General features: G+C 44.8%; 1 protein-coding gene across 2 annotated transcripts in view; it reads right to left on the minus strand.

Annotated features, from left to right (window-relative positions):
* Positions 1-20,972, minus strand: part of DPYSL3 (dihydropyrimidinase like 3) — a 114,446-nt gene that overhangs the window by 18,355 nt on the left and 75,119 nt on the right. For both annotated transcript variants that reach the window (XM_059917424.1, XM_059917425.1), the window contains exons 2-8: positions 19,486-19,574; positions 14,703-14,887; positions 12,079-12,243; positions 9,738-9,799; positions 8,748-8,828; positions 4,603-4,671; positions 2-122 (exon numbers count right to left, since the gene is read on the minus strand). In XM_059917424.1, coding sequence (XP_059773407.1) covers positions 2-122; positions 4,603-4,671; positions 8,748-8,828; positions 9,738-9,799; positions 12,079-12,243; positions 14,703-14,887; positions 19,486-19,574 — 772 coding nt within the window. The remainder of the gene's footprint in view (position 1; positions 123-4,602; positions 4,672-8,747; positions 8,829-9,737; positions 9,800-12,078; positions 12,244-14,702; positions 14,888-19,485; positions 19,575-20,972) is intronic.

The raw sequence follows: 20,972 nt of genomic DNA on the forward strand, positions 1-20,972 counted from the left end.
CCTTTTTTCCTGGCTTGCGAGATGAGGTCGGCTGCGCTCTTGCTCATGACCTTCGTGACGTAGAGAGGACAGTTGGTTTGGCTGGCGATGGTGATGGCACGGAACACAGCCTCAGCTTCCAGCTGCAAAAAAAAGTCCCCGGGAGTCAAGGGGAGCACGAACCTCTTAAGAGTGCCACTCCCCTGTCTCTACAAACTGAGAATGCAGTGCCGCACAGAGGTTAAAAGTCTGGAAGATCTGCAGTTAGACGCCCTGGATCCAAACCTCGGAACTACAGCTTCCCAGCTGTGTTGCTTTACTGGGTTTCTCAGAAGTGGAGATCAGCCCAGAAATAAACTCACACACCTATGGTCAACTAATCTACAACAAAGGAGGCAAAGATATACAATGGAGAAAAGACAGTCTCGTCAATAAGTGGTGCTGGGAAAACTGGACAGCTCCATGTAAAAGAATGAAATTAGAACACTCTCTAACACCACACACAAAAATAAACTTGAAATGGATTAAAGTCCTAAATATAAGGCTGGACACTACGAAACTTTTAGAGGAAAACATAGGCAGAACACTCTTTGACATTAATCGCAGCAATATCTTTTTTGATCCACCTCCTAGAGTAATGAAAATAAAAAATAATAATAAAAAAATGGGACCTAATTAAACTTAAAAGCTTCTGCACAGCAAAGGAAACCATAAACAAATTGAAATGACAACCCACAGAAAGGGAGAAAATATTTGCAAATGAAGTGACTGACAAGGGATCTCCAAAATACACAAACAGCTCATGCAGCTCTATGTCAAAAAAAACAAACAACCCAATCAAAAATGAGCAGAAAATCTAAATAGACATTCTCCAGAGAAGACATACAGATGGCTAACAGACACATGCAAAGATGCTCAACATCACTAATTATCAGAGAAACGCAAATCAAAACTACAATGAGGTATCACCTCACACTGGTCAGAATGGCCATCATCAAAAAACCTACAAACAGTAAATGCTGGGGAGGGTGTGGAGAAAAGGGAACCCTTCTCACTGTTGGTGGGAATGTAAATTTATACAGCCACTATGGAGAACAGTATGGAGGTTCCTTAAAAAACTAAAAATAGAACTACCATATGATCCAGCAATCCCACTCCTGGGCATATATCCAGAGAAAACCGTAATTCAAAAAGATACATGCACCCCAATGTTCATTGCAGCACTATTCACAACAGCCAGGACATGGAAGCAACCTAAATGTCCATCGACGGGTGAATGGATAACGAAGATGTAGTACACACACACACACACACACACACACAATGGAATATTACTCAGCCATAAAAAAGAACGAAATAATGCCATTTGCAGCAACATGGATGGACCTAGAGATTATCATGGACCTAGAAATTATCGTAAGTGAAGTAAGTCAGAGAGAGACAAACATCATATGATACCGCTTAAATGTGGAATCTAAAAAAATGGTACAAATGAACTTACTTTAAAAACAGAAATAGAGTCACAGACATAGAAAACAAATTTAAGGTTACCAGGGGTGGGGGGAAGGGGAGGGTTAATTGAGAGATTGGGACTGACATATACACACTATTATATATAAAACAGATAACTAATAAGGACCTACTGTATAGCACAGGGAACTCTATACTCTGTAATGAAATCAACTATACTCCAATTAAAATTAAAAATTAAAAAAAAGAAGTGGAGATGGGGAGGGTGGAGCAGGGGACAGTGGGGTGAGAGCACTGTCTGGCCAGAGAGGGCGCTGCATCAGCGTAGCTGGAGTTTTCCCTTGGCCTATTCTCTCCTCTCCCTGTGATTACCACAAAGGCCACATGTGATGGAAGTCTTTGCTCCCCAGTCTGCCCAGGGCAGAATCTCTGGCAAAACACAATCCCAACACCAATATGTATAAATAACCAGTGAAGGCAACTAGGCATTAAGTCCTTTCCTGCAGCAATGGGTGGTCAGCGATGGGTTCGTTCCCACAGGCATTTCTTACACTAATAATTCCCAGACTTCTCAACACAAAGATTTCTTTTATCACTGATTTCCTCCAGCCCACCCTAATGTAGAATTCATGTTTTCAAATACACTAACCGACCCAGTTGAATTTAATGAGTAAGAAATAATAAATCTTCCCTTATTTTATTAACAAAAAAGCAGGATCTTAGAGCTCAGCCCCTCTCGTGAGCTGGATCTGTGTTCTGGTTCTGCCACTTAGAAGCCAGGTGATCTCAGGGATGTTACACAACTTCCCAAAGACTCAGCTTCCTGGTCCATAAAGCGGGGATAATAATAGGACCTGACACACAGGGCTGTTGAGAGAATTAACAGAGCTCATCCTTGTAAGGCAAGTAGCTCAATCCTGGAACAAGGCAAGTGTTCCTTGAAGGCTGGCTATTGGTTGTATTGCTGATGACAGCTTCTGACCAGTGGGAGAGCCTGCGTTACTACCCAAAGCCCGAATTAGTCCAATTCAGCCCAATGCAGACACACTGGCGTTTTTCCTTTCAATCAGCAACAGCTCCTTTTAGGATGGATATGACACTCTGGTTAGACATGCAGCCCAACACTTTAAAAAATATCAAAAATAGCTTGCAGATCCATGCCCAATGTTTGTATAACGCAAAACAGTCACTGCCCTTGGTGGGTGTGACTTAGGAGAAAGACTCTAAGAAGTTGGCTGGTTCAGCTAGCATCCCCCAAGCTGCACTTTGTTCCACGTGGTGAGATCAAGATCCTGGAGCCCCAAGCACAGGTGAATGCGGCCACCTTCCTGAAGCACCCAGACGTCAGAGTGGCCGTCTTGGCTTCAGCTCTCTGAACAGCATTACTCCAGATGCTATCTAGGTGTGCTCTGAACTGAAGAGGGGCTGCCCCTCCTGCGCCCATGCCTCCTCTTCATGCCTGTGCTGACCACTCCAGCTCCTCCACGACTGCAGTCCCGGCCCCTTTGATCTCATCCCCCCCCCAAGCACCGCAGGGTTTTCAGCACCTTGACAACATGACTATCTTTGGAAGGTTACATCACCCTCCAACTTCACCCAAAAGGGCTTCCAGTGTTGTCGAGATCTGCAGCTGAGAGGCTTTTTACTAAAAAGGAGATGGGAACAGGGAGGAGAGTGGGGTGGGGGGGGTTGGAAAAACAAACCAAGGAACAAAAATAGACTCTGCTCAGAAATCCCCTGGCTGCTGCTGCAGAAATCGATCTTGCCAGGACTTCTCCACAGTGAACAGCATTGAAGAAAAGTTTCACAAACAGTGCTGGTCACCCTGGCCTACGCACACAGGGTAAACGATTTTCCAGTCCTTCAAACGTGATGGCCAGTGGCTTAATCTCTCTGAGCTCCTGCTTCTTTATGTAACGATAATACCCAGACTGGGGCAAGGATAACCGTTATCTCCATTAAATGCAATGAGCATAGTACTGGGTATAGGCAAATATTCCAAAGAAGGGACCTGGTATTAAGGAGACCGACTTTTCTGGAGGGCTGTGGCTGTAACCTTGATCACACAATTATAAATTATTTCAACTGGCAACAAAAATATCATTAAACACAATGGAGCTTCTAGGGTGCTAATAATGTTCTGTTTCCCCAACTGGGTGCTAGTTACACAAGTGTGTTCAGTTTGGGAAAATCCATTCCTTTATGATAAGAACACTTTTCTCTATGTGTGCTACATTTTCTTTTTTAAAAAGATCCTAACAGAGATGGCCAACGGGAATACTGTGATTTCTGGTTCTGGCTCCTTCTTCTACCTGTTGTAGAGTATGGGGCTTGGGATGATACAACAGGAAAGGATTTGCTTTGTTGACATGGAGGGCCTGGAATTTGCTGCAGGTGCCAGACCCAGGCTGATCTCCCAAAGCCAATGTGCTCTCAGCCATATGAGCAGCCCATTCCCAGCTCCGGACCTGTGCCAGCAGCTGAAGTTGCTGACAGCCCAGAGACGTGGAATCAGCCAGTAGTTACCATTCATTGGCTCTTTACCTCCTAAGCACTGATGCTAATCAGCATTCATGTTACACGTGGGAAAAACGTACCTGGATGTCCTCATCACCATACACAAATCAATAGATATAATGTCTATGACAAACCCCTGTCGATATGGCTGATATTGTGCAGGACTCAGAATATGGAATAAAGGAATAGTGGAAACATCTGAGATTCACATGATTAAGAAAGGATTTAGATATTTACCACTCCTACTGAGTAACTGTGCAACACCCTCCGACTTGTATTGTCTTTAGAGAGATTAGGGGCCAGAAGTAAACACTCCCTTTCCACTCCTTTCTAATTTCCTCAGGGGCCTTGAGTTGGGTCAGTCAGATGTGGTCTTTGGAAGAAATGTTCCAGTTTCTGTCTGGTATTCACAGAGTCCCACCACCTTTCAGAGATGTTTGTTCACACACCTTATGAGTGTGTGCCGACGGAGGGGGGAGCTGAACGCAAACACTACAATGTAAAATGGGCAGCAGGCCATAAACCAGGCTGCTGCGATGACAGGGGTCTCCCAGAAGATGAGGCTAAAAAGAGTCTCCATTGCTACTTCTTCTCTCCCTCCACCCCTCTCCCCTGCCACATCCTCCTGAAAATTACCTCCTCTGGTCTGCTCAGTACATGGCCTTCTGGGCCGGTTATCCCCATTTCCAACATGCGGGTTTGCTCCTAGAATGAGAAAAGAATAGAGAAGAGTTTTTATATGAGCTCAACCAAGGTTTGAAAAAGTTAGGCTGGTATATTCTAATCTAAAGATGTGTTCAAGGGAAAAAAAAGAATCAAATGGGGATGTTGAACAAATTTGTTAATTCTACGTCTGGAATTGCAAAACAGGGTAGAGTCTTAACTAAACGAAGCAAAGAGCCTTTAAGGGTGGCTTTTTTTATTAAAAGGAGGACAGTCTGTCAAAGTATCAAGTTTTTTCTCCATTACAAGTCAAAAGTCACACCAGATCACTTATTCTTCATTTCTTTCAGATGCAGACACCTCTGAAAGGACACTGGCTTAACTCGTTTGTTTATTCATTCATGCATTTTGAAACCCATTCATTCAACAAAATGTATTGAGTACCTGCTCCGGGAGAGGCTCCAGGTTAAGCACTTGAATTACGGCACTGAGGCCCCTGACTTCACAGAGCTTACAGTTTCCTGCTCTGTTTCTCAAACAAATCCACCACCTGCATCAGAACCTACTGAGTTGCTTTTGTAAAAGTGCAGATGTCTAGCTTTACCCAAGTCTACCAAATCAGAATATATGAGATAAATTCTAGGATTCTGTATTTTAATAAGCCCCTCAGGCTTTCTCATGCTTTAAATGTACGGCTATAATAAGCAGATTCAGAATTTCACCAGACTAAATCATGCCTCTAAACATCATTACCTGACTTAGGCTTTTGGTCAAATTCTATTTAACTAGCTTGTGGATGTGGCAGAGCTCTCTACCCCTCATGGCTGATGGCTAACTTCCTCAGACCCAGCCAGCTTTCTGGAAGCAGGAGGCTGGGCTAATCGGAACTGGCACAAATCCTCAGCAGCAGACCTGCAGTTGTGCAGGCATTCACGCTCAAGCACTGAGGCCAGTTTCTAGGAACCTCGCGCTGGTGACACAGGAGATGAAAGGAGGGAGTGAGCTGAACGAGGCTTTGTCTCACCTGGAAACTATGAGATGCTTAGAAAGGAAGGGATCCCTTTGCCCTGGAAAAGAAGAACTTTTTTTGGTTGGTTTTTTTTAAATTTATTTTTGGCTGTGTTGGGTCTTTGTTGCTGCGTGCGGGCTTTCTCTAGTTGTGGCGAGCGCGGGCTACTCTTTGCTGCGGTGCGCAGGCTCAGTAGTTGTGGCTCACGGGCTCTAGATTGCAGGCTCAGTAGTTGTGGCGCACGGGCTTAGTTGCTCCGCGGCATGTGGGATCTTCCCGGACCAGGGCTCGAACCCGTGTCCCCTGCATTGGCAGGCGGATTCTTAACCACTGTGCCACCAGGGAAGTCCGTTCTTTTTTTTTTTCTTTTCACGTAAATTTTCACATTCTTTCTTTTTTTCTTTTCACGTAAATTTTTTAAAGAGGAGGAGGAAGGAAGGTGCATATGCTATCAGCAGCCATGAGAAGTAAAATGGTCACTGCCTCTAGCTCGACAGAACTGGACCAAAGGTCAGAGGCTGATACTTCCAGCAAAGTACCTCCACTTTTCATTCTTACTGTTCCATGTATCAAAGCTTAGATTAAATACAATTTCTTCCAAACTCTGGTGACTTTTGACTCTGAACTGCCTCGTGAAGTCACACAAGGGTTGAGGTGTCCAACTAAAGCATCTTCCATCTTACACGACACTCTCCTTCCTATCTGGTCCAAAAGTGCTGGGACAACGCACAGGATGAAGCTCGCTCGAACAATGGTCTCCGAGCACATTCCAATCACCAGGGCGACTTTTCCATAATACACCTGACTGAGCTCTCCCATGACCTCCCGAATCTGGATCTCCGGAACTCGGAGAATCCCAGGGATCGCTCCTTCAGCTCCACGGGTGATTCTAGTGCGCTGCCCACGCTGGGACGGCCTATTCGCAAAGCCACGGCGTCCCTACAGCCAGAAGGTTAAGAATAACATGTAAAGACCCATGGGTGCCACCTGACATGGGTGGGGGAGGCATGGGCACCTAGAGGCACCGATCGCTGCTGTAATTACGTCACAGTTTCGGTTGCTCCATGAGGAAAGGGACCCTGTCTTTTTCACCTCACCCTTCCAAGGTTTGGCACATAGTAGGCCCTCAGTAGATATTTGTTGGATGAATGGCTAAAGACGCTGTACTCTCCGACTGCCCTGCCAGCTTGAAACTTTTGAAAATGTCCCTTGCTGGTACCCTTAGAAAATATTTCTTCTGGCTCTTTAGTCACTTTGCATAAAGTGTAGCAAAAACTCCGAGTATAGCAGCTGCCTTCATTTAAACAATGTGATAAAATCTTTCAGCTTGAGCTGAATTTAATAAACACATACACGAAACTCATCCAAATGGAAAAACGCCCTTATTCTTTTCCTGACCGGGAACAGATCTTCCCAAGGTGGGGCGGAGGCGGGGAGGCGGTGCGGAAGCGGACACACTTCTCTGCTGAGAAGCCTCAAAAGGAAGCTGGAAAGGGGCTGTGAGTCGGGGCCCGTCTGCCTCCACAGAGGCTAGGATGAAGAAGCAGGGAGTCTGGTTGCTCGGGCATCTGGAGGGAGGGCTGGGGCGTGTGGCTGCTGCGCTGAAAGCTTGAGAATGGGGAGGAGAGACAGCCCCACCACCACCACCAGGACGCCTCCCATGGGAGCAAGGCATTTGGCGCCTCTTCGGAAAATGACTTCATTATCTGGGTGTGCGGGGGATGTGGGAGAAGGCTGTCAGGGGCCTAATTAACCTCCTCGGTCATAAGGGAGTGGAAACTGCACGCTTAACTCACCTCCTCCACTAGAGAGACAGCCCTGAGAGTCTGAAATCCTAACAGCTGGAGCCTGCAGAGGCGGGGCGCTGCCTCTCCGGAAGCCTGCAGCTGAACTGGTGGAGAAGGACCCTTCTCCACCATCTCTGGGTAAAGATGCTCACTGAGGCACACCCCCTGAGAAGCTAAGATTGCGTTCTCCCAGTTGCTGGCTGTGACCCCTGGGCCAGTGACCTCATCCTTCAGAGCCCCAGTGTTCTTCTCTATAAAACAGGGAGGACGGTGGGCGCCATCTTGAAAGGCTTGGGCGAAGACTAAATGGGAACATAACGAGAGCCCTGACTAGGGCCTGGCATGTGGTGGGAAGTGCTCCCCAGGTGGGACCTGCTTTTAGAAGCTGATGGGTCTGAGATGAGGGTCGGCCTCGATGTGCTCCCACACCCCTGCCGACCACATTCGCCATGTCCTGGACAACTTCTAATGCACAGCCCGAGTGCTCGAGACTTCTGGAATGCATCTGTTTTGGCTCCCCGCTAGAGCCTAGTGCCTGGCACAAAGCACTCAGGAAATACTCTTAAAAGAATGAATAATGGTTTCTTGCTGTTAATGTTATCAAATGGACTAAGAGAGCTGACACTCTTTGCTGGCTGCCGCCTCCTAGCGGAAGCCAATCCTGAACGCTTCTGATATAAACAAAACCCTGGCAAAGACACATCTGTGCACCTAGCCCATTAAGCAACCCAGGAGATGGAGAGAGAAGTGCTTTCTGCTTCCTTACAAATGATCAATTTGGGCCTTGGGGCCCTTGCTTTCATCACTCTTTCCTCAGGTTTCTCAGTATGATTTCTAGGAAATCAGTGGCATGTCTGATCCCCACAAGACCCGAATTCTTTATTATCTAAGGCCGTGAGTTCCGCAGTCCTGGATCAGATTTCCAGCTTCTGAAAAATGCTGTCTTAGAGTTTTTCTTTAGGACTGAGCATGACACGTACCTTGGACTCATTTTCAAAACAGAATCAGCGATGCTCTCCCACTAAATGGCCCAGTTTGAAAACCTCCTCTGCCAGGATGCCTTTTCTGATTCCCCAGAATGGCCAGACGGCTCCCTGCTTTCCAGCATCTTCTGCCTTCTCCCTCGCTTGTCTATTTGCCCTCATAATTCCTCCTCCTAGACTGTGAGGTCCTTGAGGGCAGGTTCTGTTCTTAGCAGAGTACTTATGAGGGTGCCTGGCACATATTGAGAGCTCTGGCAACACTGAAGAAATGAGAAAATAAATGGGAGGCAGACCCTAGCCCAAGCAGGAAGCGCACTGCAGGGAGCTGCGCTGTGTTACCTGGGCAATGATATCCCCATTCTCAGCGTGCACCTGAGCGATGGCTCCCAGCTCTCCCAGACAGGTGAAGATCTCATACAGCTGAAACAGAAATGAGTCTTGTCACATTCATAAGACACAATGCTTTTAGCAATCTCATGCAAGGGCCAACGACTAGGGCCAGAGCTAAAATAAATGGGATGAACTAGAGGAAATAAGTGACTAGGGCAGAAATACAGACTAAAACACGCACAACCAAAGAGGAGTGCTAATCCAAAGGAACTCTAGGAAACTGTCTATATAAGGAACCCAGCATGTCTCCTAGGCAGACAGGGCACACATCTAACAGAGTGATACTAACCCCCCTACTCTGCCTCCTGCACGCACTTTAAATGGAATTACTTCCCACTGAACTCAGATAGGGCTTCAGAATCCTTCTTAACACTCCTGAAAGGCACTGCAGCCTGGCCAGAAGCTAACTCAAAAGCTGAAACCTCTATCTCTTAGCCCCTCAAGGCAGACCACCCTTCATCTCCTTGCCAGGTGGTATGGGAATTCATTTTCTGTATTTCTTCTGAGAAGCTGAGATTTGTCTAAAACAAGCACACCCCATGTATTTCGTAGGGAGAGAGTCAGAGGCAAGCTGGTACGATTACCCCAAAGAGCAGACGGCCCTCCTTAATCCCGCAGGGCTGAGCACTTACACTTCCCCTGAGTTCCCGAGGGATGTAGAGTTTGTTTGGTAGATGGGAGATTTAGACACGCCCTTCCTCTTGTCCTTTTGAGAAAGCTGCTGCCAGTGGAAATTTTAGCTCCCTGTCTGCCTTGCCCCGGGCACCCTGCCCGTTACCTTATTTAAAATGTAGCGTGGATGGCGAGGACTTCAGGAGGCTCTCTTGCCCAGCAGTCTCCCGCACTGACCACAGTAACTCATGTGCAAAGAGCCAAGGTCACCGGCAACCATAGGAAAGCCATGCAGAGACCCCAAATCACACAGTGATGGGTTATTACCTCTGTGTTCGACACTTGATACAAATCCTTATAGGCCATGTAAACCATGAAGGAGTTCACCCCTGCAAGAGAGGGAAGGGAGGGAAGACAGGAGGATGACAGCATTATCACGACCCTGCTGCATCCTGTGCTCCCACTCTGACACCCCCCGGGCCCCGAGGGCATCGCAGGCCCCTGCCCAATGCAAAGCGGATGCGTCCCATTCTCCAAGAGCATTTTTCTATTTCCTCCTCTACCCTGTAAAATTGCCGATTCCTATGACGTCATAGCAGAATGGTCTCTTCTTCTGCGCCTCCTTCCTGCCTCCCCCTCCACTGTTCCCAGCCCAGGGGGCCAACAAGCCTCGACACTGCTCAAGGCAGGATACAGTGTCAAGAATCACTGCAGCACACTAGCTGTGTACACACACTAGGAGTGGCACCACGTGCTGGGTCAGCGAGCTTGGAAAACCTAACCCCTTGAGCCTCGGTTTCCTCATCTGTAAAATGGAAAAATAACACCATCCTGCTTCATAAGGTGGTTGGAAACTTTAAAAGAGACAACACATGCAGAACTCTTAGCACCAGCACATGGTTGCTCTCCTGGGAGTGGTTTATTTTGCTCTCTGTGAGCGCCTGCTCTCCACCAGGCCTGGGCAAGGTGTTGGGTCTGAGAGAGAACTAAGATCTAGAGCCTGTCCTAGGGGAAGTAACAGAGCTAATGCAGAGAAGTCAAGGTTCACCTTGGGTTTAAATATCTAAGTCATCAGCATTACAAGGAAAGAGCCATTTAATTTCTCCCCCCAAATACACTATTAATAGAGTAATTTACAGAAATAGGTGGGACTGGGGGACAGAGAGTCATTTAGAGGAAAGGAGGGTAATTTTGTTCTCCAACCATTAGGGCCATGTCAGCCCACAGTATTCCAGGCCAAAAGTGGACTGTAATCTGGGACCTTCCCTACCCAGAATGGTGCAACTCAGGGCAGTTTTCCCCAACACAACCCTTCCCACAAGCCTCTGGGTCACCCGTGGTATGACTCAGGCCCTTCGGAAGGGAAGTGGGTGTTAAAGCCGTTCACTTTTCTACCTAGTTGAGATGCAGTGTGAAAGGAGACACAGAAAGAAGGGAGGAAGGAGACTTCCCTGGCGGTCCAGTGGTTAAGACTCCACGCCTCCACTGCAGGGGGCGTGGGTTCGACCCCTGGTTTGGGAACTAAGATCCCGCAAGCCGCGCTGTGCGGCCAAAACAAAAAAAGGGAGGGGTTAATCTCACCCTCTGCATCAGATAGTGAGAACTGGGCAGAGCTTGTGGGGTGAGGGGGGGATGCAAAGGAGAGCTCGTCCTCTGGGAGGTCATCCCCCCCCCAACCCCGAGCACACTGCCTTCCACTGCACTCCTGGCCTTTGCATCGAGACTGCTCATTGATAACAGTATTATAAAATTAGTATAATAATAATTATTATAATATTATTAGTACTAGTACCGTAGCACTACTGTTACTATTATAACAATATTCTGCATCTTGCGGCATTTATCCTATTGCTCTGCACCGGCCTGCTTCCTTTTGCCGTGGATACTGGCAGAGGCCATTCCTCATACGAGATCTCCTAAGTCCTCCAGGCCCCCCTTGGATGTGGAGCACGTCACATGTCTGCGTGCATGTAGAGGGGGTGGTGTGTGTGTGAAATACTTGACCATCAGAACACAGAAAGAAGTAAACACAGAAGAATCTAAGTCAATGGGAACCTAAATCATGGACTCATAGAGAGGACACAGACACACGCAGATACACACACACACACACACACACACACACACACACACACACAAAACTTTCAGGCCCTAAGCTCCTATCTGGAGTACGAACACATCTTTGCTCCCAGAAATGTCTTAGCCTTTTCCGAGGATGCTATTGTTATATAAGAGTAATGGTTGGATCTTTGGAATCAAAATGATAGAGGTTAAACATTCCTAATCTCATATGTACTAGCTGTATGACCTTATGTAAGACGTCAACCTCTCCTGACCTCAGTTTCTTCCTCTGTACAATGGGCAGTATTGCACGGAGGTACAGAGCACAGGCTTTGGGTAGATCTACTGCTTACAAGTTCTATGCTCTTGGGCTACTTATTCTAAGCCTCAGGTCCTCCAACTGCAGAGTAAGGATAATAATCCCTATCTCATGGGGATCCTGTAAGGAATAAGTAGGATGGCATAAAGTGCCCGGTCCATAGTGGTACCCCTACATCTGGCATTCATACTCAAGGTTCCAGGGTCCAGCAAGGAGAAGCGACTAAATGAGTGGACAGTATGGGAAGGATAGGCAAGGGGGAAGGGAGGAAGGCACATCCGGGCTCACCTTTGTCCTTGATAAGGCTCTGCACCTCCTGCTTGACGCTGTCACTCCAGTGGGTAATGTCCACGTGTAAGGAATAGTCACAGCAGCTCTTGCCGTCGGCCCACTCCCGCCACTTCTCATAGGCCTCCGTCAGGCTGGACTCGGGCTCGGGCACCACGTGGTCAACTGAACAACAGAGGACCCGCATGGGCGACTCATCGACACAGCCTTTGGTCCCCTCTGTACAGGTCTGCTTTTGCTCGCTTAGGTACAACAGCAAAGTCTCTAGTTCTTGAGCATAGCATTAACCTTAGAAAGGGTTCCGGGGTGGTTTCAAGGTTGCTGATGATTCAGCTGTCACTTAGCTATGGGATCTTGGGCGACTTACTAGCTGCTCTAAACCTTAATTTTCTCATTCTTAAAATGGGCACCAAGTGGGGTTGGGGACAGGGGTAACACTGCCTTCCCTCTAAGTTTGTTAAGGGATTAAATGGGAAAATGCATGGAAAGTGCTTCACCTGATGCCTGGCACATCGTAAGTGCTCCATAAATATTAGCTATCAATTGATGAGCGCCTACTGTGTGCCATGATTACCAGTATTACAGGAGTCACTGCTGGCGATCAAAGTTGGACTCCCTTCTATGGGCAGAAGGAGGGGCTTTAAAGTTATGTCTGGGCACAAGAGAATGAATCCTCGTGCTTACTGCCATAGGAAAGACCTGGTATCAGTTAAGTGAACTTGACGCTTGGCCCACAGATATTATTTCCATGCAAACTTTCTGTCAAGAATATGGTTTCTTTGAGGCCAAAACCTACTCTTGCAGTACCTGCAATGGTGGATAATACTTCTAAAAAGAATAAGATTTACACCAATAACACTGGTGAGGTTAAGGCAAAAATTAGAGTTTGTCATAGTTCCCCATGGCAGTTGAGAGAAAGTATGAATTGGTACAACTTTCCTAAGAACAATTTTGAAATGTATATCAAAAACCATGACATTTTTCATACCTCAACAATTATTCCTGTGCCTAAGAATTATCCCTAAGGAAATAAACATGGCTATATGCAAAATCTGGGTTCTCAAGATGTTTGCCACTATTTATACATTTATGTAAGTAAAAAACTGGGAACAAAGTCTTACAATAGGGAAGTTTGGTTAAATACATAAATTGTGATACCTTCAGAAAATGGATGTCAGGAGTCCATTTAAAATTTGGTAGAATAAAAATAAATGAATGAAAAGATATACATGACATATTAATTAGTGAAAATAGAAGGCTAAAGCACAGTATGTTTATTACAATCCTTTTTGTTAAATAGAAAAAAAAAACTGTGACAGTGAAGTGAGATTTATGGGTTTTTTTTTTCTCTTTGCATACCTAGGGTTTTTAAATTATCTACAAAGGACATGTACACTTCTGTGGTTCTTGTATGCTTTACTCTCTTCTCACGTGGAGCTCCTTCCCTAATGCAGAAGCCCAAGCCTAATGCATATGTCCTGGATTCTGAATAGGTCCAGCTCCTCGGCAAGATGGCAGAAAGCCAGGCCAAGATCACTCGTTTCCTCAGCCTTCTAGCACAGGCAGCCTAAGTGCACTTATCGGAAAGCAAAGGCATGGAGCTATGTTACTGATGCCTGGACCCACACCAGGGCCTTCGTGGGCAGGCAGCTGCCGAGAAGTCAGCTGGCTTCCTCCCTTTGGCTGAAGAAAGGCTTTGGTCTCCCAGAATTGCACCTTTTATGGCCCTGACACAATTTTCCTGGGTTTCCACACCCAACTAGCTGAAGCTGAACCCTGCTACTACTCCCGTTTAAAGGAAGCAAAAGACAGTGAATAAGTCTACGGCTCAGGCTGTACTGAGTTCTTAAGTGGATGTATACCGTGGTAAACAGTGCTCTTGCTGACCAAGCTGGGGGCCAGGGCTGGGATGGGAGCCAGTTCATTGGGATTCCTTTGGCTTAGGAAGGAGTGCCCTGGAATGCTATCTGCTCAGTAATCCAATGGCATTCAACTCCCTAGGTTTCTTTGGAATTGCAAAAGTCACCAGAAAAACAAAACAAAACAAGAGAAACAACCCCCCAGCTTGCCCAATCTTAAAGATATGAGTTGGTCAAAATACAGCACAGACCAAATAACACTAACCACCATTGAAGCCTCCTAAGTTCTCAAGAACTGCAAGTCTCATTATCATTCTCTCTGGGATGCTTCTCGGCCCCATTTTCACTGCTCTGCCTGTACTCTCTGCTCCTGCTGCCTCAGACCCAAGGTGGAAGTCCTGAAATCGCTTTTTGCCCACGATCCACAACTTTTTAAGTCCCCTCGCCGCAGAGACTGGCCCAGAGATGATAAGTGCTGATTCCCCACCCATGGCATACCGGGCCCCTGCTCTAAGGCAGACAGAGAAGACAGCTGCTTTCAAGGTCATGAACCTCCTGAATGTCCTCTATGCGGTTACAGGAGCTGCCAATGTCCTCACTATAACCAGCTTTTCTCAGGTCTCATCAGGCAGAAAGTCTAAAAACTGAATTGAGGGGAAGTGTACGAGTTACCAACAGAGACCACTGCAGTTAACATGTTAGTTAAACTCACTCCCTAGGACCCCTTGCACGCTTTACACAAGTGTGTAAAGTCGGGGGACTTACTGATCATGGTGGTACCCCCCGCTAAGGCAGCCTTGGTCCCTTGGAAGAAGTCATCCACTGTGGTCATTCCCTTGTACGGCATCTGGAAGTGAGTGTGGACATCGATGCCTCCAGGGGTCACCATTTTCCCATTGGCCTCAATGGTCTTCACCCCTCCAGGGACAATCAGATTGTCTCCAATTTGCCTGGTGAGACAGGGAAACAACCAGCAATTTAAAAGAATGACTTCCAAGATAAACATAGTATTATAAGGATTTGAAATGTTGTAACTTATGTTTATCAAAGTAGTCTTTTGCAAGTTATTCACAAGTTTAGCAATCTAGAAACAAATAAAGACAGGTATCCATAACAGAAAACATTTTTTTTTATTACAAGACATTGAATATAGTTCCCTGTGTTATACAGTAGGACCCTGTTGTTTATTTTATATATAGTAGTGTGTATCTGTTAACCCCAAATTCGTAATTTATCCCTACCCCCCTTTCCCCTTTGGTAACCATAAGTTTGTTTTCTATGTCTGTGAGTTTGTTTCTGTTTTGTAAATAGGTTCATTTGTATCATTTTTTAGATTCCACATACAAGTGATATCATAAGATATTTGTCTTTAACTTACTTCATTTAGTATGGTAATCTCTAGGTCCATCCAGAAAACAAGTTGTTTATAGACACAAAACAATCTGATATGCAGTTTGGTAGGACCGTGTGTCCTGGCTTAGTACTGTAACCTCAGTGGTTTAACCATGTCTAGAATATAGGGTGTGTAATAAATATTTTTTAATAAGTGTTTTTATTATCCTTTTCATTTTGTTCTTTATTTAAAGGTCAGGAAGAACATTCGCAGAAGGACCGAATGGCTGTAAAATAACGAACTGTTAGGAGAGACTGAAGGAGGTAAAGAATCATTTTAAAGAATAGGTGTGTGAACTTTGCTATCCTCTAAATGGGTTCATCTGTGCTCCTAATAACAAATGGAATCTGTCTCGGGCATTTCACAACTCAGACTTCACTCTCAATTCCGTCCTTCCCTGATAGTTTATCCGTCAATCACAGCTGATGGCAGATTCTCAAAGAGGAAGCCAAAGATGCAGATGCCTACACCAGCTGCTTTTGTATGGTCAGCGTCTCAGTAGAAGTTTCAAGCCAAGGAAGGTGATTATGACAACCTGCACCAGACACAGCTTCACCCAAGAAGATTCAGAGCATCCCAGGAAGGCAGAGAGGGGGAGACTGGGGTGGGAAGGAAGCCAATAAGTATGCCAAGGGCACACTACACAAGACAAAGGTCAAATACAACTACTCCTAGCATAATGTAACCGCATAGACCATGTATGTTGCTTAGTTCACGTCCTTGATTGAAACATCCAGTTAATTCCAGGTAGACTTATGATTCTTTTTTTTTTTTACTAAATTTATTTTATTCATTTTATTTTTGGCTGCGTTGGGTCTTCGTTGCTGCTCGCAGGCTTTCTCTAGCTGTGGCGAGTGGGGGCTACTCTTCGTTGCGGCGCGCGGGCTTCTCATTGCAGTGGCTTCTCTTGTTACAGAGCATGGGCTCTACGCGCACAGGCTTCAGTAGTTGTGGCACGCGGGCTCAGTAGTTGTGGCACACAGGCTCTAGAGCGCAGGCTCGGTAGTTGTGGCGCACGGGCTTAGTTGCTCCACGGCATGTGGGATCTTCCCGGACCAGGGCTCGAACCCGTGTCCCCTGCATTGGCAGACAGATTCTAAACCACTGTGCCGCCAGGGAAGCCCTAGACTTATGATTCTTAGGGCTCTACATTATCATGAGTCCTCTCCTACCTTGGGGACACATGTACCCCACTGCCAGTGGCATGAATACTTTACACTTTTGTTCATAGCCAGCTAAGAAAGACACTCTCCTGGGGTAGGAAGAAGTCTACCACTTGCCTGACAAAATCTAAGTTCTACAACTAAAATTAAGTCTTCCTGACATCTCTAAGGGTTCACCCTTACCACATCACCACTCTGCCATTCCAGAGCCGCCACAATTCAAAACACACTGTGGAAAAAATGCAGCCTTGATTGTAACTCCATTCTAGTCCAGATACTGGCCAGTGTGTTCCCATCTCCCTCCCTCACTGATTCACCTCTACGGGAAACTGAGAACCAAGGGCATGAAGAGTTGCCTGGCTTGGATGTGCCTATGTATGTAAGCTTCTACCAATTCTGACAACTGGTGTAACACCCAGTCTGAAATAGAAAAGCCTTCCCTCCTTTTCCCCACTGAACCAATCAAGGTCACCTTAATCCTTGAAGGCTTTAGCTTCTATCTCCCCTCCTTGGTCAAGTTTCTACTGACAGCCAGGTCTAGTAATTAAGAGTGTGGCTCTGCCCTGGATGTGGGCTATGTGGATTCGCAATCTTGGATCTGCTAATACTAGCGTTATGAGTTCGGCCAAGTTACTTAACCTCACCATGTCTCAATTTTTTCATCTGTAAAATGTAATAAAAGTGCCTCCTCCATAGGTCTGGTGTGTAGATTAAACGCTAATCTGTGTTAAGCCCAAAGAACACTGTTAGTTAGGCACATGAAAATTCAGTAAATATCAGCTATTAGAATCAATAACCATCTTAATCTCACATAGCCCTCTCCTTCCTCTGGATCTCATCTGTTCTACTAACTTAATACTCGATATTGATATTATCTGGTGATGTCATGTGCTTTGCAGGTACAGACATGTCACTTCCCCTAAAAGACTCTCAGGTCCCTGCGGGAAGAGAGCACGATGATTTGGGTCCCAATGATATCTACCATAGCATGTGATATAGTACGTGTCCAGTGCCTGAGACAAATGCTTTGCACATAGCAGGCACTCCAGCAATCTTCACAGGAAACAACTCTGTAAACACTGGAGGAAATTATTTGTTTTTATGCTCTGTGAGTTAAGAATGTTGTTGGAGATATACCATTTTATAGGACTGGGTGAAGATCATGTTTATACACCATTTTCTCCACCACCAACACACACATCTGATGGTTAAATTCCTTCTTCAACATCCTTGGCAAGTGGCCTTCCAGTCTATTTTAATAGAGATGGCAAAGAAGGCTCAGTTTATGTATTCAACTATGGTAGTAGGTGCCTGAATCACTGCGTGAAGATGGATTCTGAGCCTGTATTTAGGGCTCAACTGTGAAAAGTTCTGGGATCAATTAGTGATGCCTGCCATGAGCTCTGGAATGAGGAAGAAGCATTAGGTCCTAAATTTTTTTCCAGCTCTGAAAATCTCTAAGTGAGGGAACACACTTCCGCCAGAGAGTGGACTATACACAATAATTTTTTAGTAAGAGAAAAATGTAGAATTAGTCGTGGCTCATATTTTGAAGAAAGTACTGTTTTACACTGGTTGGCTTGTCTAACAATTCCATTTTTCCTACTTCTAATACGAAAAAGTATTTATGCAAATTGGCAAGGTTACCAAACACAAATATCTTCATTCTTGCATTTGTTTATTCATTCATCCATTCATTCATTCATTCATCCATTCGTTCAATGCATTGATTAATATGTTGATCTTTAGCAAGTTATTTACTCTCTCTGTTCCTCTTTCTCCTCTATCCTCCTCTGAAAAGGGGGTAATAAGAGTACTCACTTCATAGGATTGCTGGCAGATTAAATGAGATAAGGCATGTAAAACATTTAACGCAGTGCCGGGCACATACTATATACTCAATAAAAGGTAGCTCTTACAAAAGTCTCTATGTGTTAAGTACTGGGTTAAGTGCTGCAGATACGGAGAAGAATAAGATATGGTCCTTGCTCTAAGAGGGCCAACAGTGTCAGAACTGCTATGATTGATAAAAGCACAGGGTTTTTAAAAGCTCATCAAAGGGAAAGCTAGCCTAGATTTAGGGGCTGGTAAGGAATGTTTGCCTACAGAAAGTTGTATCTAAGCCAAGTTTCCAAAGATAAGTAAGCAATCTATTACCAGAATCTTAAGCTAGCCAATGAAGCTGAATAAGATAAAAATAAAACTGAATGAGGCCAGGGATGGCTCATATGGTGGGTTGGATATACCAGTTTTATACAATATCTTATCAATGTGGGGAAGTACCCTGCTTTATGTGATGAAGGCTATGTGTAAATCAGATCCTTTTTTAAAGGTCACTATGAAGTTACACATAAAGGTTACCTGGCTGTGCTGCTTACAGGCATCCAATGGCAAACCATTTTGTAAAGTAATTATATATCCCTAAAGTATCTATTTGGAAATCTTGCCTGAAATGTATGTCCTATCTGTGCTCTGCCTATCCGAGTCCTACCTAAGTCAAGGTTCAGTTTAAATGCCCTCTCCATCTCAAAACCTTCCTCTGAAGGGATTTCTCCTCCCTGTGCACTTCTAAATTACTTATCCTCATTTGAACTCCTTTGGTACCTATTACACTAGGCCTTATATTTTTAGGGTGCTGTAATTTGTGGACGTTTTCCAGTGACCTTAAGGACAGTGGTGACATCTCCCAGTTCTCCAAGACACATAGAGTGCCCATCAATGCAGCTTGCCCAAAGGGGCCCTTAGCATCATTTGGGTGACTGAATTCAGATTTTTCACTTCATTCATGTAATCCAAGTGAACTAAGGCTAGCTCCCACTTTTAAGGAATTATGTGCATCCAGACTGAAGGGCTAAAATACAAACTCATTTTTAAGGAGGAGAAATGAAACACACAGAAGCAATGGGCTAGTAAGCAAAAAAGAAGCAAGTTTCCTTCTGAGCCTCTAACGAAGAGAGTTCAAAAGACAAAGCAAAGGGTACTATATACCTACTTTATTAAGCCGTCTTCCATGTAAATATCAGCGTAAAAGGATTGATCATCGTTGACGATTCTGCCTCCCTTGATCAGAAGACGGTCGCTCTAGAAAAGAAGGAAAACAGGAGTCATTCTCACAGCTAGGATTTCAGAGAAGAGAGGTCTGCCGAGGTTCTCCCAATTCATTGTTTTAGAGGTTTAGCAGAAACCATTTTCTTAAGACACCTGTGTGCTCAGTGCACTCAGTTTTCCTGTTAGGTATCCAGTCTTTCTCGTTTGACCCTATTCAGATTATTCTGGAGTTTCGCCTCCTGCTTCTGCAACCTATCATAGCCACTCAGAAATGTAGCTACTCTTTATATTGTCTTTTTCCAGAAAGCACTATATAATGCAAAGTGGGATAACATCTACCTCAGTGCCTAGCACTCTGTCTGGTATTCTGTTGGCACTCAATAGTGATTCTCAAAAACAGAACTTAGGGTCAGGCATACAATGAAATGGCCTTTAAAAGTCTTTACATGACAGGGGAATCATGTTATGTTTAAAATTCAGGATACTTATGCATGTGCACACATGCACACAAAGTTGTGGAATGTATAACTCAAGGTGGAGAAATTATGCAGGATTCATATTTTCTTCACTATACTCAGTATTTCTCACATTCTCTGAAACATATTTCTTTATTGCTTTTCTTGTGAAAAAAACTGCTTTTCTTATGAGAAACGTCTTTTTAAAAATTGTAACTTACTTGTATGGAAATATGTATGGAAATATGTTAATATAAATGTTTCAGACATTAAAAAAAAATAAATAAATAAATAAAAATTATAACTTAAATGAAGTTTGGATAAGTGATCCAACTGGAAACAAGGCACGTACACTCCAAGGTTATTAACAAAATATTAAACATATATTTTATTTGTAAGTCAGGAGAGACACAAATCACTTGTCAGCTTTAGAGATCACAGATTTCATTAAATGAATGGAGCTTAGACCACAGCATGAAGGATGGACATAGCTTTGTTGGGTTCACGGGGGAGAAGAGAATCCCTAGGAGTCTGGTTGAGTGGAACTGCAGCCTGATAAACAGTGGTGGGCTGCAGTTTGTTAAGAATTCAACATACAGACTTCAACTCTCCACCCATCCATCCATCCATCCATCCATCCATTATTCACACATCCACTCACTCTGCAAATAAGTATCTAATATTTATTGTTAAATAGGTGGGGAGGATGCAATTGTGAGTGAGCCACACCATCAAGGTCACTGCCTTGATGGAACTTAAGAGGAAGTCTAGCAATAAAGAAATAAAGTCATCAAAATAAGTAAAACAATGTAAAATTGTATCAAGTGTCACAAAATACAGGGGAGTGGAGCTTGTTTAAATAGAGGCTGGAAAAGGCCTTTTCAGGGAAGATCAATTTAGATGGAGAACTGCAGGCAGCCGGAACAGTATGTGCAAAGGCCCTGTGGCAGGAAGAAGTTTTGTTTCTTTGAAAACC

This window comes from Balaenoptera ricei, chromosome 3, assembly GCF_028023285.1.
Source record: "Balaenoptera ricei isolate mBalRic1 chromosome 3, mBalRic1.hap2, whole genome shotgun sequence".
NCBI classification, from domain to species: domain Eukaryota; kingdom Metazoa; phylum Chordata; class Mammalia; order Artiodactyla; family Balaenopteridae; genus Balaenoptera; species Balaenoptera ricei.